This window comes from Tetrao urogallus (assembly GCF_951394365.1).
Source record: "Tetrao urogallus genome assembly, chromosome: Z".
NCBI lineage: Eukaryota > Metazoa > Chordata > Aves > Galliformes > Phasianidae > Tetrao > Tetrao urogallus.
This window is the reverse complement of record NC_136816.1, coordinates 65081678-65101132: the sequence shown is the minus strand read 5'-3', so window position 1 is coordinate 65101132 and position 19455 is coordinate 65081678. Positions and strand designations below refer to the sequence as shown.

The following is a 19455-nucleotide window of genomic DNA, read 5'->3' as shown; positions in this document are numbered from 1 at the left end:
TGTTGCTTAAAACACATTTGGGAACTTAAAATTCCAATTTTGATGGGTTGTTATAGGTTACAACAAGACAATTGCAGTAGGAGAAAACTGGTCAGGACAGGCTGTTTCTGAGGTATCCGTTAGATGTTCAGTCAAGGAATAAGTGAACAATTTTTCTTTTAAAAAATAACTTTTTTTTTTGCTGTACGGCCTGCACATCAATAATAACAAAACTCCGCTTTTAATTTTTTAAGAACTGAAGTGTGCAAATGATTGAGAGGAACACTGCCACTTCACCTCATTTGTTTAAAATAAAAAAGAATATAAAAGTGAGTGAGAACACGGGGATCTGGCCCACAGTGCAAGTCTGTGTTGGCTGCCCCATCATCCTTCATTGGGCTCACGAGTTAGGTGGTGCTGCTCTTTCAAGCTGATTTTGGAAAAAAGATGGAAGAGAGCAAGCAAAACATTAATTATAAAGAATTATTCCAAGCTTGTCTATAGCCTCTATGCATGCCTAAGTACTAACTGATGGCACACTGCAAATTATGTTACAAATCTTGGACTTCTACAGATAAGAAATTGAAGCAGTAAATTAGGACTGGTAACCCTAAGGAATGTGTTTTCCCAGCTGTGATCACAGATTTTCATTTATATTGGGCGGTTCAGAAAAACACACAAAGACACATAAAACTTGTAAACAGAAGCCCTATTGAAATTAACTAGCTAAAAAGCAGCTAGTGCTGAGCAGCTTGCCTGTTGTTTTCTTGGTTCTGAGGTGACTTTCTTCTAGATTTAGCATAATGTTGTTTGAGGCCTCGCTGATCCCAGTGTTTTGCTTTGTTACGAATTCGGGGATGGTTACATGTGGAGCAGCACTGCAATTGTATTGAAGGCACCAAGCACTTGCCAATGCCTCTCAGCCTCTGGCAGAAGTGAATCGACAGTTGATCTTTGCTGCAGGGGAGGCCTACGGTACAGAAAAAGAGAAGAATAATCTGTATTTTGCTGACAAATCATCTGCATGTCAAGAATCTTAAAATGCCTTATGACAGCTTTCTCCTCCTTCATATTACTGGTTAACCCGAGTCTTCTGAAAGTCTAGGATATCCAAATGGAAAGGTCATAGCAAATTTCACATGGCCTTCTGCCTTGGAAAATGAAGTGCTTTTTAATTATTGGTCAGTGGGGTTTCACTTTTGCAGCAGACAGAGTTGGTTTATAGTTTTCACTTTATCATTTCTGCTTTTTAGAACTGTCAGAAAGATTCAGTAACAATGATTTACATGCCTGGTACACATTTTGGTCCTCCACATTTTTTAAATAGTGTATTTAAGACAGGCCAAAGAGCTGCAGCGTGCTACAGAGCAATGCAGGGCAGGCAGAAAGAGCATAAACAAGGCACAAGCAACTACAGGTTCAGCTTGACTCTACTTTCTGCAGCACTAAAATAAGCCAGAGACTGCTAACATCTGTAGCATGGTGCTGACAGCTCTTCTTTAATAAACTGAGACATATCAGATTTGGTTAGGAATTAGAAAATCTGAGAAGCAATAGCTGAAGAAAGGTCAAGGTCTGCAAAAGCAGAAAGGTGGTGGATTAGCTGAATGCAGAATTTTTTCAACAAACTCCTCAGTACCAGAACTGAAAAAAAACAATGAAATTGGTAAAAGGGGGCTTACAACAGTCAGGATGACTTTCCACAACAGACTGCAAACTTCTGGAACTCGCTGCCAGAAGAGGTGGTAGGAACAGAGAGTATCAGAGTTTCAAAAAGGGAGTTTCACAGAAGAAGTTACATAAATTTAAACAAAAAGAATCAGGATAGTGCGCTTTTATTTGTCCTCCTATATCAGTTGGGAATGCTGGAGGTAAAGCCAGGAAATAAGCCACAGAGAAGCACTCAGCAAATGTAGTTTCCCTAAGTGGGACCTCCTAATGTCATTCCGGGAGACAAAATATGGTGCTGTATGCACCACTGGCCTGCCCACTAGGGTATTTCCTATGCTTCGTTGGCCTGTTTAGAGAAGTAACTATTAACTAATCTGCAAGGGTACTATTTATCTGAGTCCGTCTTTTCAAATATGAGAGGGATAAGAGATAAGCAGATCAATTCAACCCTAGGGCAAAACGTGCTCAAGATCTTTGAACAGCAGGGGGAATCATATATCACCCTCAGTTGCATGCCATATCTGCATTACCCTCAGGAGCCAATCTCTTGTCTCTTCATCAGACTGCACCCTCACTAAAGACTTTCTAAGAGGGAAGAATCCTCCTCAAAAAGGTCTATGAAGGCTATTCCAGCAGGCATCTGAGCTGCCGCTGTGCTCACCCTTAGGATACCTGTTGGACACTGCAGTACACAGACTATGGAGCTCCAGGTTTTTCTACACTTTGTATTTGTCATAAACATGGATAAAGATTCTTGTTTGTGTTTTCTTTCCCCTTCTGCTACAGTTTTTCTTTTTTCTGGACAATAATTATCTGAAGGAGTTTTGTTCTCTCCGTCTCTTCACTTTGAAGATACACACATGTCCCACTCTCTGGGACACTGAATTCAAAGCAGAGTCTGTGTTCACTGCTAGTCAGATTTTTCTTACAGTGTCTTTCTCACTTTGCTTGCTTGTACTCCTTGTTTAGAATTTGCAGAGCCTATAAGGTTGTCTATCTTAAGAAACAGCATCTGTTTGTACTCATGGCACTTCCTTCTACAGGCCTTGAAAGCAGCCGGTGAACTACGTAAAACCCACCAATGCAGGCAGACCCATTCATTTAGCTGCGGCACTGTAAATCACGGATGCATGCTCAGAAAGCCCCATCACAGCAACACAAGGCAAGGACCAGAGAATACAGCATGATTCTGGCAACGGTGTAGCTGAGTAGTAACTAACCTATAATTACTGTACATGTAGCATTCACAGCAAGCTCACAGACCCCCAGCTTTTCCAACACCTCAGAACAAACACAGAGCTACTGGGAAGCTGTCTGCTGCCAGCACATTATCATACCTGCACTTTTTCTGCACGCTTGCTGATTGCATTGCTGATGCTCTGATGGCTTGGGCTTATCCACACACATACTGTCATCTTCTGTTTCATCGGTTTCTATATTCCTGCACTTCACGGTTCTTTGCTGAATGCCTCCTCCACAGGAAACAGTGCACTGAAAAAAAGTCATTTTAACACTATAAAGTATTTCTAAGTGGGAGTTGTGTAATATATCAACATGTGAGCTGTAGTGAAATGGAAAGGTAGAAAAACATACGATTCAGAAATAAGGACAATAAATACTTTGTGTACTAAATTCTCTACCTAGACACCTATCAATATGGCTAGATTTATCAGTATACAATGGAGAGAGAAACAGAACAAATTCAGCACCTAGGAATGTACAACCAGGGTGACAGGAATACTTTCTGCACAGGAGGATGGTCTGAAATGGAAATACTATAAAGACAGTAGTAATCCAAATTAGTATTGCAAACTGACAATTTTGTTAATCTGTGAAAAATACAATTTGTGTATTTTTCATGAGTTATTTTAAACATGAATAATCCACATCAAGTATAACGCTAGGTCTAGAAATGACTGAGCTTAAGATTTCAGAAAAGCTCAATGAGAAGCTTTTTTCTTTGGTGACACTTACATTGTGGTTACCCTTAATTTCTAATAACAAAACAACTACCACCTGCTTGTTCTGGTGACACTGCTACTCTGAAAATTTACTTAATTCTTCATATACCCCAGAGCTTATGAGAATTCCAATGAATGTTTAATTCTTGCCCTCTTCAGATAAGCAGTGGCCAGCAAGGTAAACAGTTCAATAGATGTAGCTAGTGCCAGCTAATGAAGTGCAAGAGGTGAAGACAGGCTCGTTAATTTTGCTGCAAATCACCCTATTTGTAATGTACACCTCTGTGCGTAAGATACAATATTACTGGTGTGAAACACACAGAAAGAGATCTTGGTTACTCATGTAGCAAATTTAGATTCATGTTTTTTAAGTAAATTATAGTACATGGAATTAATGGAGCTGTAAAATTTTGGTATTCAGTTGCTTATTTTATGCATTTCCCAACTTTTTCACTTCCCTGTTTATCAGAGTTGAAGCCATTACATCACACTGTTAACCCATATGAAGGCTTTCTGTCAAAAATAACCCTCAAGAATTTTTCAGTGTTAAACGATTCTCCAATATTTTCTTATTTGTGGTTTCTGGTTTTTGATGTTGTTTCACTGCTCTCTTCTGCTGACAGGAATGCTTCTAATGTATGAACATGTTTATTAAGGAAACTGAAATATTTATTAGATGTACCAGTTTGTTTATATATGTATCTATATATATATACATACACATATTTAAAACCATTTATTCCAGATACATGAAAGTTCTCCAAACAAATATACTATCATCATCAATTAGATTTCCAGAATCCAAAATAGGAGGCAATGTATCAAAATTTAAAATCTCTGCTTGTGTAGACAGTTGCGATATGCCATAAAGTTTCCTTCGGGATATCGTTCCCAGCTCACCCTTGCTTCCAGTTTCCAAACACGAAAACCTTAAAGTAAGTGAGAAGGCTCTGAAAGCACAGACAGATCAAACAGTCTAGCTGTACTTGGAAGGATTCAGCTAGGCTTGCATCAGAGACAATTCAGGTTTTCCTTGCCTCTAAAAAGACAGCAAACGCTGAAGCTACAACAGGCCGCCTTTTATCTACATAGTGTGTACTCAGAGCTTCTTTGTATCCACCAGGTGAAAGGATTTTCTCTTGGGTTTCATATCAATTGTTCTGAATTGTAGTGTATCAAGACAAAGCTTGCTTGTTATGACATAACAGATGAAATAAAGGGGATGAAGTAGGTGGTTGTACAGACCACACAGACCTGAAGGGACATTAGCATATATTAATGAATTCTTAGAAAATTATGAATATATATGCTGTTTTCAAGAAATGTGCTGCAAATGTATGTCTTAATGTTTAAATGTAGAGTGTGAATTCTAAGAGCATGCATTTGATTTGCATGGTATAGATATCATGAATAAAGAAATGCCTTTTTTCTTGACACATAGCTGGTCATTCTCTTGAAATTTTACCTCTTTATTAAGCACAACCATGTTTTGTTAATCAGCGTCTTTCAGTAAAAATATCAAATGAGCAAGGGAAGAGTATTAATGGTAAGTCATTCTTCTTGAGAGAACTAAGAACAAACAATCCCAAAACATGAATCACTTGAAGGAACCGAGGTAGGCTGGATCTGGAAAGTTTGGTTCTATTCTAAAGAGATCTCCCATTGTAAGCCCATTTGTCCAGTTTTACAACAACTTCTCCTACAAAGACAGCAGAGAAAACTGGGGCTCTTCAGCCTTGGGAAGGCTGCAAGGTGATCTGGTAGCCTTTCAGTTATCTAAAGGAGAGCTTCTTTAGCAGGGCCTGTGGTGACAGGACATGAGGAAGTGGCTTCAATCTTAAAGAGGGTAGATTTAGTTTAGATATAAAGAAACAGTCTGTTGCAGTGAGGCTGGTGAGGCACTGGAAGATGTACCTAGTGTGATTGATACCCCATCTCTAGATACTTTCAAGGTGAGGCTGGATAAGGCCCTGGACAAACTGATCCAACTGTGGTGTCCCTATTCATTGCAGGGGAGTTGGACTAGATGGCCTTCAGAGGAACCCACCAATTCTAAAGATTCTAAGATTCTATGAGAATTTATTCTTTCTACTGGTACCAACACTCAAACACAAGCAGGTAATTAATTGTTTGTCTGATCCCTGTCCTCTTTTTCACCTTAACTGTGGTCAAATCTTTAAATAACATCAACAATTTAAATATGGCCAAATTTCACAGAATTACAGAATCAGAAGTGTTGGAAAGTACCCCTGGATATCGTCTAGTCCTCTCTCTGCTAAAGCAGGCTCCCTACGGTACATTGCACAGGAAAGCATCCAGTCAGGTCTTGAATTGAATACCTTCACAGGAGACTCCACAGCCTCCACGGGCAGTCCTCTCAGTGCACTGTCAAAAAGTTCTTCCTCATTTGTATGGAACTCCCTGTGTTCCAGTTTGTGCTCTTTGCCCCTTGTCCAACCCGTGAACACAAATACAACAAAGAAGAAACTGAATCCTACCAAACCCCATGTCTGGTTAATCCACTGAGTATAAGATTGCCTGTTACATGATGCAATGGAATTGGGTCTTTTTGTCCAGTCACAATTGCCTCCTTTTGGGCAGCAGATGTGTCATTTTTGCTGGCCACCACCACATGACCTTGAACACTATCAAAAGAGGTGCACAAACTCGTGAGGAGAGAGATAGGAAGGAATAAGAACCCTGAAAAAGGCCACAAAGGCAGCAGTGTTCTTCAGTTAGAAATGTGGATCCACAAGTAACAAGAAGCAAATCACTGACCCATTTGATTTGGAAAGGTGCAGAGGCTAGGTTGCATGCCACATCCTACAATTCAGTTATGAAGAGAAGATTTGCACAGAGAAATTTATTTTATTGTATGTTTCGAAATAGACAGGGAACGAGCCATGATTGGTCCAAAACACTTGGGAGAAAACTGTTCCTGACACGTATTAATGGAAATAATATAAGACGGAAGTGGCAACACAGAATTGCTCACGTAACACCACCAGCAACAGCAATTTCTGCAAGTCATGTGCCTGTAAGATTAAACTGCAATATTTATAGAAGATAGTACATCTTCATGAGATGCAACACCTCATTTTTATGAGGCAGTTAGGGACATTAAAATTCACTCAGTGCAAACAATATATTAGGTACAGAATGGCAATAAAAAGTGTCATGCAAAGACAAGACAAGTTTTTCAAGCATTTTTGTGTCCCTTTCCTGTTATTACTTCTCAACTGATTTTTATTCTCTTCACTAGGTCTGCAACAGAGCCTCCTTGAAATACATAGAAGATCTGTGGCCTGTTGTGAAATAAGGTGACAGGTATATTTTGAATAGTGCACTGTTGCTCTCCTACAAGGAACTGTATCTTCGTGGATAGAGGATTGGAGCTGGCATCCAGGAAATTCTACTCAGTATCCTCAACATGAAGACATCTGCCAGGATTGAACAAGTGTTTTTATAAAATATTTTAAGAAGTAATCATTTGGCTACTATTATCATTAAGCCATTGTTAACTGCAAAACTCAGGATGAGGTCTCCCACTCAGTGCAAGTGGGATTTGTAAGGAAGCAAAATTTGAAAGCAACAAGTCCATACCAGCAAAAATACAGCACATGGCACTTTCTCTAGAGCTGCTTTTAGCCGGAGCAAACAGTCAGATATAACAAGACTACATGCTTTAGCTGGTATAAATATGTGTCCAGCTGCCTATTAAAATTTGTTGGTACAGATTTATATTACAAAGTGGCTTCAAAATCTGATTTTACTCATGTTTTACCTCAGCCTCTGTTCCCACAAAATTCCAGTCCCAAAAAGTGTAAAGGCAAACTCAACAAAGACCATAACATTAAAATAGCAGCAAAAAGGAAACATTTGAACGAATCCCATTTAGTGATCCAGCAGGATAGCTAAAATAAATCCATTTAATCTTCCAGGCCATCTGCTTCTTCGTTTCAGGGTACAGTAATTTACAGCTCTAGCTGTGTATCACACGCAATCCTAGGAATGATTCTGGGAAGTCTTAATAATGTCTGGGACAATTTTTCCTCTAACACACAAAAACATAGCAGAACCTCTAAGCAGTAACAGCTGTGTCACTCTTTGTGCAGAAGTTTACTTAGCACTGTAAATTGGCAGCTAATTGTTCATTGCCAAAGTTTCTTTTGAAGACTAATACCTCATTCCAAGGTTCCACTCGCCACTGCAAGCAAGGCTCCATATTGCAACTAGTAGTGAGTTGTGGTTTATATCCAAGTAATTGGCAATGAAAAGGCCTGAGAAGGTGCTTCTCACGACTGTCGATGCACTGAACGTCTCGGGTCTTGAAGCCTCCATTACAGTAGGCAGAGCACTGTAAACAAAAGCAGAAAGGGACACTTCTTCAAAAGATGTCAGCAGATGTGCCCTTCCTGTCTCTCCAGAGATTGCTCCCAGGCCTCATGCAGCAGCACCAGCTTCTGACCCCATGCAAAGTCTCTTCTGCTGCTAAGGAAGAAATAAATCTGCTACTCCAAGGATAGGAACAAAATACACATTTAATTATTCTGTCTTAATCTAGAATTAAAGCCAGTTCTGCCTATGACACTGAATAGCCTCAGATCAGCTTTGATCTCTATGACCATGTTGCATTATAACAACTAATGCCGTTCTCTTTTATCTAAGTAATTATTTCTGAGTTGAACAAGGGAAGTGAACTCACTACTTCCCCTGGGAATTGAAGAGTAGGTGGAAGAGGAATTAATGTCCTTGTTCACAAAAGTTTCTGGTCCTCTGAATAGAAACAATAGACAGAAGTCACCATGCAAGAAATTGAGTACAAAGCCCCCAGAACATTTGCAAATTGCATTTGGTATTAAGCGCAGACTGTAAGATCTAGTTTGAAGCACTTTTCCTTTGGGGAGGGGAAGAATTAGATAAGAGGAATGGAACACAGATTTACTACACCAACAGTGGACTGCAGCCATCTTACTCTGATAAGTTGCCTTAAGATAGGTGGAACAAGAAATGAGAAGAACAATTTTGACTGGCAGAAGCAAACAAAAAAAAAAAAATAAAAAAAAACACTTTAATGTATCAAATTGTGGTTATGTCTGTACAGTTCAACTGCTGAAAAGTAGGGATACTAACAACAGTTATCTGCTAAGAAAGGTCTTTTGTAGCGAACTATCCTCTTTATTCATGCTCTAAAACATTTGTTTCCCATATTTTATCATTAAATCTGATTTAAAGCCACTTTCTGTGACATAACTGTCACCTACCTGTTGCAAGAGCAACAACATTTATGAAGAAAAAGTGAAGGTGAAATACACCTTCCTTAAAGTAGGACCACATTATGTCTGTGCATCGCTTAAAATCAATTTTGAAGATTTAAGTGTGGTCATTTAAGGCCTTGCCTGGACTTTCTACACAGACACATATTTCACGTACAAATCACTTCTATGTCAACAAAATCAATAAAGTAACACAGATTTTTTAACCATAATTTTTTCTGCAGACCCTTCCCTGTACAAATCTGCCCTCTAGTCCAATGGCACCAACGCTGTCTGCAAATATGATAAAAAAGTTTGAGAGACCTATTTTTTTTCCTATACTAAACCAGCATTATTTCAAACAAAATTTTGTAATTTTTTTCCTCTTTTGAGCCTTGAAAAATAACCCACTGTTTGATGCTCCAGTTTTAAAAAATGTGAAGACAAGACATAAACATGAATGAAATTACCTTGCTCCAATTTCCTGTTTTCCAGCTAGCACATGGGCGGAGATAACATTTTCTGGCATGATCCGGCTTTTTTGTGTGCTGACAATGAGATACATTCTTGCTGCTGCATTCCACGTGTCTCCAGAAAGCCCCCATTCCACAAGTGGTAGAGCACTGGCCAAAGCGAGAGAAAAGCCCAAGGGGCAAACTCAAGGTTAGTAAATCATTCTGGAAACAATTCATGTGCCTAAACTAATACATCCAGAGCAATTTTCGTTGACCTAATTTGGGATGTTTGTACAGGTGCTCAAAAGAAGACTTCAAATTTACCCAAGACTTACTTAAAATGTACCTAATTCTTATTTAAAAATACTTTGCATTTTTTATTTAGGAAAATACCGATTCTGGCTTATACTACTCACTGCTTTTCCCTGGCAATCTTCTGCTTTCTAACACTTTATAAAGCTATAGCAGATGTTCTACTGTTTCCTTCTCTGACCTTTGGGGGCCTAAGGCAAATTATTATTGCTTCAAATCTCCATCACTTGTACTTCTCTAATCCTACGCAAATAAGATATTCAGTAAATTGAGTACATGATGCTGAAAATCTGAAATAAATTGCATGAGATTCTTGGGAAAACTGCACATGAGAAAGATTTTTAAGAATTCAGAGTGGCTATGTGCTTCCAAAAATCTGGGAGGGTTTCAGCACCCGAGATATGAGAACATCGATCATGACAGCCAGGCTCCAAAGACTGCATGCTCTTCATCAAAAAGTCTTTACATCCTGAAGCAGGAAGAGGTAAAATGTAACTAGAAATCCTCATTCATCTTTTTCTCCCTTAAAGTGTGAGAGATAGTGAACTATATGCACAGAGTCAAATTCAACATATGCCAGTCAGCCTGTAGTTTGTAGAAGAAACACCACAGATAAGCTTGGGTTAAGCCAGAAAAATAACAACTTCTATTGTTGTGGTTTACAGCAAATCTACTGGTCTATCCAAGGAGCAAAGAACTGCCAGAATACTGGTAGTTACTATGAGATTTATCATCTGCATTACAATAACAGTAGAAAGAGAGCTTAGCAAGAGAGTAATATATTTAGGTATGGTGACATTGAAATATCAAGGCCTTAAATAGAGAAGGTATAAAAAAAGCAGGCATGAAGTTCCAGTAAGGACAAATAAACAGAACAAAAATACAAAAGATGTCAGAATATTGAAATGAAAATGAACTGAAAGTAAGGAACAGTAAGAAAAGTTTCCATCAAGTTATACGGAAGAAAAACAAACTCTTTGTCCCATGTGAAGTATAATAGCTGACATTCACAGCATTGTAAGAGATCTCTGGAGATGGCCTTAACCAAGCAGGACCACTTAAAGCTCATTGCCCAAGACCATAGCAGGATGGAAGAAGTTAAAAGGGGACAGGCTTCATTTAAAGTTAATTTTAACTAGAAGACATAGCTTGCATCAGAGTAGTAGAAGATTTCTAAAACATTTCAAAATACTAAATTGAAATGTGTTGAGTACCTCAAATTAATTTCATCTGCTCCATGAAACTGAATGCACTGACCTTCTCCTCTCAATATTCATTCAAATGTTCACAAATATTCTTTGAACTGTTGAGAATTATTTTTTAAAAATTGTGGAGGACTGGGAGGGCCCCAGAGAATTACAGAATAATCTTTTTCAAATTATCTTTGGGAAAGGAAAAAGACAGATCTGTGCACTGAAGAACACATACCCTAACTTCATTTCACAAGATACAAGAGCAAGTATGAAACAATCAAAGCCAAAATGGCATAGAGTGGCAAAGATGATAAAGTAATAATGCAGTCAACATGGAGCTATCAAGAAAAATTGGGGTATCTGGTTTAATGGTAAAAGAGCTCATCGACATGATACATTTTTTTATACGATCGCTCTTTTAGCAAATGATGGAAATATGATTTAAGCGACATTATTACAAGACTGGTGCACAGCTAACTGAAAAACTGTAATAAAGTGGTCCACAATGATTTTAAGTCAAAATGAAAAGACATTTCAAATATGGCCTTGTAATGCTCTGTCCAGAGCCCAGCTCTTTTCAGAATTTTCATTAACTAACTGAATAATTATGATAGCATGCACTCATAAAATGTGCAGACAACACTTGGTTGGGAGAGTTGGCAGGAACATGGAAAGACCGAATCTGAGTTCAAAAACATTGTGCTGAGCTAAAAAACTGTAATGAAACAGTAAATTGAAATTCAAAAGTTGTTAGTGTGTAACTGAGAACATCAGCTGAGAAGAGAAATATTGCATTGAGAAACCCAAGGCTTACAATGGCCAACAAATGGAATGAATTGAAGTGAAAACAAAACAAAGCGAATTTGATCTTAATGTTCACAGAGAGAGTCATATAACATTGTAATAATTATTTCATTTCATTTGCCAGGTGTCAGCTGGGGCCATAATGAACACCACTGTTGAAGATATATATGGCGAAACTAAAGCAAGTCGAGAGAAAATAAAATCACCACATGCTTAGAAAATACAAGAAAAGTGTAAAAAGAACTGGATGGACTTGAATAGAAAACAGACATCCAAGCCACTGTTGAAAAGGCAATGACCTACCATGGCCACTGCATATTAAAAATAATCTTCATTTTCAATACAGAAAATTTAAGTAAAATGTAAAGAAAATCATTCTTATAGGGGCAATGAATTAGTCACTGATAATCAGTGATAGTCGGATCACTGGATCTCTCCTTTAAACACCTGTATGGAATGCACTGGGCTTCATAGCACAGCCCTTGCACTGACACACTCTTACAGGGTCCTTCACCCAAGCAGACTTAAATGTAGGTCTTTGGGCATGTGCAGGATTAAATGCTTCACTTGTACTGCCTGAATATAGGAAGCTCAAGCCATTCCCACCTTGCCATAGGAAGGCAAAGGAGAAGTTCCGGACTGACATCATGGAGTACATGTCCTACAACCAGAAGTCTGTTACACAACACAAGGCTTTGCTGCTACTCAGCAACCCAGACAGACTTAGAGTAAGGTAGAGAGAAAACTGATGAGATTCAGGAAGAGCAAACATAGGATCCTGCACCTGGGGAGGAGTAACTGCACGAACCAGTTCAGATTAGGGGCTGACCTGCTGGAATGGAGCTCTGCAGATCAGGACCTGGATGTCCTGGAAGTAACAGATTGGCCATGAGCCAGCAGTGTGCCCTTGTGGCCAAGAACGCCAATGGTATCCTGGAGTGCATTAAAAGGAGCGCAGCCAGCAGGTCGAGAGAGGTGATCTTCCCCATCTACTCTGCCCTGGTGAGGTCACATCTGGAGTACTGTATTCAGGTTTGGGCACCCAGTTCAAGAAAGACAGGGAACTGCTGGAGAGAGTCCAACAGAGGCCACAAAAATGATGAGGAGTCTGGAACATCTTCTTTCTGAGGAAAGGCTGAGAGACCTGGCGCTGTTCATAGTGGAGAAGGCTGAGAAGGGATCTCACAACTATTTAAAAATATCTAAAGTGGGGGAGTGAAGTGTATGGACCAAGCTCCTTTCAGTAGCTCCCAGCAACAGGGGGCAGAAGGCATGAACTGGAACAGAAACCTCTTTATAGGGAAGGTGACAGAGCATAGGAACAGGCTGCCCTGAGAGGTTGTAGAGTATCCTTCTCTGGAGACATGCAATACCGTCCTGGATTCTTTTCTGTGCAATGTACTCCGGGGAACTTGCTTTAGCAGGGTTTGAACTAGATTATCTCCAGAAGTTCCTTCCAACCTCTGCCATTCTGATGTTCTGTGAATCGCCAACCTGACAGAGGAAGAGACTGATCCACAGGCTGCATCAGACAGAGGGCATCAACAGGATCTTCCTGGTCTACCTGGGCTATAACTCCACTGCTATGGACACACTGACTCATCTCTTGCTGATCTTTTTAGCCATGTGTTTCTCTATGAATTTGCAACATTCCAGGTAGGCCAGAGAGCAAACAGACCTTTTAAGAACCTCTTCCATCATCAATGAGACATAGTGGAGGAACATGGGAGAAGACAGAGTTACACAGTTTTTGCCTCTGTTTTTATCAACAAGTCCCCTGCCATACTACCCAAGCCACAGAATCCAAAGGCAAGGACTTGGAGAATGAAGAACTGCCCACTGTAAAAGAAGACAAGCTGTGAGACCATCTAAGGCATACATGTCCAACCCACTAGTTTCATGTTTTTGCTATTTTTTTTTCTATATTTCAATTTTTTTTTAAGATGTTGTGTTACTTATATACATTAACTGAACCATATATTTTATATGCAAACCAGAAAATTCCTCTTCAATTAACACAACCAGGCAAGACAAAAAGAACCCATAAGAAACCCAAGTGTGCACAAGTCCATGGGAATTCCTGATGAGATGCATCTGAGAGTCCTGAGGGAACCAGCAGATTAAGTTACCAAGCCACTATGCATCACAGTTGGGTGAAGATCCCACTGACTGGAAAAGGGGTAATATTAGCACTTATTATTAAAAACAGAAAAAGGAAGAACTAAAAAATGACAGGTCACTCAGTTTCATGTCTGCTTCTGGCAAGATCATGGAACAGAACCTCCAAGGAACTATGCTAAAGCACACAGAAAACAGAGAGTGGAACAGACAACAAAGCTTCACTAAGGATAAATTCTGCTGACAAACCTGGTGGTCTTTTGAGACATGGTGACAGCATTGGTAGATGGGGGAAGAATCCACCTATCTGGACTTAGGACAAGCATTTGACACCGTCCTGCAAAACACCCTTGGTTGGGGAGACATTTGGAGAGACACTGATTTGAAAGATGGAACACTTGGTAGATAAGGAACTGGTTGGAAGGTTGCACTCAATGAGTTGCAGCAACAGCTCAGGGCGAAGACCAGTGAAGAGGGGACAGAACAGGCACTGCCATTATTTTATGTCTTTGTTAGTTGCGTCGACAATGGAATTGGATGCAGCACCAAGTGTAGCCATGCAGAGGGACCTGAACAGGCATAAGAGATGAGCCCATGCAAACCTCATGAAATTCAACCATGCCAAGTGCATGGTCCTGCGCTCAGGTCAGAGTAATCTCAAACAAGAATATAAACCAGGCAATTAGTGGATTGAGAGCAGTTCTGTAGAGAAAAACTGAGGGGTATCAGTGGATGGAAAGCTGAATGTGAGCTGTTAGTGTATCCTGACAATCTAGAAACCCAACTGTATCCTGGAATGCATCAAAAGAATTGTGACCAAGTGAGGGAGATGACTGTTCCCTCTCCATGTCGATTCTCATGAGACACCACTCTACAAGGCTCCATCTGGAGTACTGTATCCAGGCCTGGGGCCCGTGAGCACAGGAGCTCTTGGAGCAGGACCAGAGGAGGGCAATATGGATAATTAAAGGGCTGGAGAACCTCTCCTGTGAAGAGAGGCTGAGAGAGGTGGGGCTGTTCAGCCTGGAGAAGAAAAAGGCCTGGAGAAACATTATAGCAGCCTTCCATCATTGAAAAAAGGCCTACATGAAAGCTGGAGAGGGGCTATCAGGGAATGCAGTGATTAGAAACAGCCTAAACAAAACAAGACAAAACAACCAACCAAAGAAAAAGATTTAGCTTAGATAGAAAGTCCTCATTGTGAGTGTAGTGAGGTTCTGGAACAGGCTGCATAGAGAAGTTGTGCATATCTTATTCTTAGAAGTGTTCTAGATGGGGCTTTGTGCAGCTGGATTGAAATTTGATGGTTTTTAAAGTCCCTTCCAACTGAAACCATTCTATGATTCTATGCTCAGTTCAAGGAGGTTTCCAGTTCTGGATTAAAAATGTAAAATGTAAATAGACTTCTTGGTATGGTTGCCCCTTTATCGGCTCTGACCTCAGAGTAACTACTGTCCCAGAATATAGCAAAGTAACTGCACAGAAACTTGTAAAAAAGCATAGTGCTGGGTATTCGTAAAGGAAGATATGAAAGATCTTCATAAGAACACTTATGTTCTTATGTTCATAAGAAAGAACACTTTTGAGAAGCCATAAAAAACGTAACAACTTATATTGCTCCTTCAGAGAAAATGTAACTTACTCAGGTATTATAACCCCTCAGTAATGATCAGAAATATCCAGACTGGAAAGCTCAGTTCTCCAGCGGATCTGTTTTGCACACAGGAGGGTGACACTCACAAAGTTACTCTTTTAAAAGCTTTTGTACCTAAAAAGCTAAGATCTGGGACAAGCTGACACCTTTCAGAACAAGTCTACAAGTCTGAACCTTTCAGTTGTGTTACACTTCAAAAGAGTTTCCAGTTTTCTGTGAACCGTATTTCTTTTTTTACTCAGAATGACAGAGCTTTCCTAAGTACAACAGGATGCTAAAACTTATTTCGCTTCAACCTCCTTTAAGCACAGCCACTAACGCAGATAAAAACTGATACTTTCTCCATTCAAGACATAGTTAACACTGTAATTATCAGCTACTGTATCCAAAGGTACGGTAATGACCCAACCACAGGCCCAACAACTTTAACTTCAATGTGAACCAGACAAAACACTTCCTCTTTACTGCTGCTACAACCTAGTTCCAGTTTACAATTACCTAAACTTCAAAGAACAGTGCAACTTCTCTCCATGAACATACCGGTTTAAATACAGACGAACATTCTCATCTTAACTTTGTATATTCAAACTGGTTTTACCAGGACAAATGCTGCTCTGAGTTAGAAGGTATTTGCTTAAAGGTGAATACAAATATTGATAGTGGTATGAGATAGGAACGCACCACATAAATCTGTTAATAGCCAACTAAAGATATGTTTATTGATCATGATACATATGTGCTTTATTTAGAAACAAAGCTAGCTTAGTATGTTATGAGGGTAATGTAGATAAGCTAGGAAATACAACTTAGAGAGAAATAATATATATAAGTAAAAGTTACAATACAGTAGCACATGTAGAGCTAACTTGGATTATTTAACAGGTTTATAAATATCTGAGGTGTGGGGGCCATAGTGGCAAGGCCAGTCTCTTTTCAGTGGTGAGTGGAGACAGGACAAGGGGAAACGGCCGCAAACTGCAGCATAGGAAGTTCCGCACAAATGTGCGCAAGAACTTCTTTACAGTGAGGTGACGGAGCACTGGAACAGGCTGCCCAGGGAGGTGGTGGAGTCTCCTTCTCTGGAGATGTTCCAGACCTGCCTGGATGCCTACCTGTGCGACCTGCTGTAGGGAACCTGCTTTGGCAGGGGGGTTGGACTCTGATCTCTGGAGGTCCCTTCCAACCCCTACAATTCTGTGATTCTGTAATTATTTCAAGCACATTTATTGGGTGTCTCTAGGATTCATCTTACAACCTATCTTTTTCCTGTGCTCTCAAGCAGAGCTCTTGAGGTCTCAAGGCTGTTGTCAAACTAAATGTCATGTTCCTGGAAAAGCTGCACAGAGCTGTGCAGAATCCATACAGACAAATATGTTTCATTTAAGCATTCTAACATCACATATCCTAAGTTCTGTTAGCCATTTTTTGTTATAAAAAGTTTTTAATTTGAATTTATGATACTCATGTCGGATAAAAATTTATTTCCCCAGCAGTGGTTCAGAGAACTGACACACTTTTCACTATTTATGAACTAAAAGTAACATACCTCACTCCAGTTCCCTACTATCCAGTAGGCATCACCAGGCAAACTGTTGGATATTGTTAGGAGGCTACTTTCTGTGACATTCATCACAATCCTCTCAGATGTTTCCATGTGGCTCTTGAGAGCATGCTTGTTTACTAACAATTGTGTGCTGGAGATTACATTGTCAGGGAGCTTCATTTCTGTTCTGCTGTCAGCTTGTCCTCTCCATACTTTACCAAACGTGGTGGGCACTACTGTAACAGACGCTTCTTGGGTAGTTACTTCTCTGATGGGCACATCAACTTGCAGACTGATAGTGCTTGCTGTTGTCAATCCTTGTGCTGCTCTACTATCAGGAAGGGGCATAGAAGGTTCTTGGGGATGAGATAAGGGGGGGAGATGAGAAGTCACATCCCCATTTTGAAGGACGGGAGAGTTGGTATCTAGCATTGTGCTCCTGGTTCTGATTTCCAGATTGTGTTCTGTGCTATGAAGGAAATCAGTTGGTTTCTCACTGCCTTCTGTTGACCCATCAACATCATCAGATTCTTCAGTTAAGTAATCATAGCTGGAAGTTATTTCTGGACTATTCGTAAAAGAAGAGACAGGAGTGTCCTCACTGTTTTGCAACTCATCCCCTACAGTAGAAACTGTCTCACTTTTAGAAACCTTTTCAGCATGCTTTATAATTTCAGTACTTAAGCTATTAGGAAAAGGCCATGAAGTAGTATTTTGATGAAAACTATTTTCAGTAGAAAAAACAGGATAATTGTAAATATCACTTGATCCAGCAAACTTATTTTGTAATGTTACGTTGGTGGTTTCTTCTTTTTGTGGGATTTTATCTAAACCAGAGGATGTAGGCGAGGGAGTTACAGTTTCAGGCTTGGGAATTCTTGTTGTTGCATGGAACCTTGGGCTTGGAACAGGAATGGGTATTCTGTGAGGTGGGCTCCACTTGGGATTCGTAGTTTTTCGGATTATAATCTTCCCTCTTCTAGGTACCTGTGGGGGTATCAGGAATCTTCTAGCAGAAGGACATTGCTGGAGACCACACAGGGCTTTAGAGTTTGGTCTTTTGGAACTATCACATGGCTCATGATTATTTTTGGCACAGGTGACACTGCGAGTCCTTATCCCACCACCACAAGTAACTGTGCACTGCAAAAGAAGAATGTAATTCATCATTCTGCTGCACATGTCAATAAAAATAAGTGTCAAATTGCAGCAGTTTAAGTAAAGAAGGATCTTTATCAATAGTGAAAAACTTTTTTTTCTCCTATGGAACAAGCGTCCCATTCTATGATTTTCTTCTATCATGGAGCATTTTTAAAGTTCTTGGAAGAATAAATGTCAACTTGAGAAAACATCACTGATAAAAGACTACATGATAAAGACAAAATATGGAAGTAATATGTCAGAATCTGATTTCTGCAGTGAAACAATCACAAAAATTGTTTAGCCAATACCTGTACAATTGAAAGTATAAAAAATAGACTTGAAAGCTGTCATTAAAATATTATTAAAATATATATTGCTTACTACTGGCTGTTCACAATGCCAAAGACTTGCTTTGATGATTTGCACAGCTCATAGATCCTTGTTAACCTTGCGAAATGGATCTTTCATTCAATTTTAGTGCACTTGCTGCCAGGGTTGCAAGCATTTCCCTTCTAAATTATGGACTTCTAACCCACGTATCTTTTATCTAAATGGAAGCACTTTCATATACAAAGGATGCTAGAAGCTAAGGATACCCAGTTTTTCCTCTGATGTTATGTCCTGTTATGATGTTATGTTAGGTACAACAGTGGGTTAGTTTAGCGGGTGTTTGAAGATATAAGGCTGATTGACTTGTTTGCTGGAGATGTTACATATAACCTGGTGAAGGACGTCCCCTTAAGATCTGAGGGAACCCTACCAACTCATTTAGCTGGTTTAAAATAGATGCTCAACACAAACACTCCTATTGTTAGCACTTTAAAACCCTTGAGACACACAATCCTTCTCAGGGTGCAGTGGAACACACATGACTTGATGTTCCTGGTGCTTCCCGTGTTGCTAATGCCTCTAAAATAACATCAGGTCTGCAGCATTAGCACAGTAACCTCAGAGCAGGAAGGTTAATTAGTTATTCTGTCTGTCCTCCTCCTTGCATTTCTGGCAAAATAGTGTATTTACTGTACTTAGAACTATGCAAGTTTGTATCAACTGCAATTTCACCTCTGAAGTTACTGACTTTGGTAGTAATGTGCTTTGCTTACTAAGAAAGACAGTAACTGCTGGCATTTGGTAGCAGCTTCCACATACAGATGCTCCAAATGCAGCACAGCGTGTCAGACTATGCCATGTGGCTGACTTGGATTAGCATTTGTGAATTAGAAGGAATATCTAACCTCGCTAACTTCTTGGGGAAAAATTATCTCCCCTAGAATTAGTTTTGAAAGCTTCTGCTTTAGATTACAGATGTAGTACAAAAGAGATTTCAGAATATCTGTAACACTTCATCTTCATTATCTGCCCAATTA

General features: G+C 39.7%; 1 protein-coding gene across 1 annotated transcript in view; it reads right to left on the bottom strand.

Moving 5' to 3' along the window:
* Positions 1–716: 716 nt before the first annotated feature.
* ADAMTS12 (ADAM metallopeptidase with thrombospondin type 1 motif 12) overlaps positions 717–19455 on the bottom strand; it is a gene marked incomplete at both ends in the record, with an annotated part of 174450 nt that continues 155711 nt past the window's right edge. The window contains 5 exons of the mRNA XM_079548724.1: positions 717–949; positions 2988–3141; positions 7795–7968; positions 9337–9489; positions 16949–18088. Coding sequence (XP_079404850.1) covers positions 717–949; positions 2988–3141; positions 7795–7968; positions 9337–9489; positions 16949–18088 — 1854 coding nt within the window. The remainder of the gene's footprint in view (positions 950–2987; positions 3142–7794; positions 7969–9336; positions 9490–16948; positions 18089–19455) is intronic.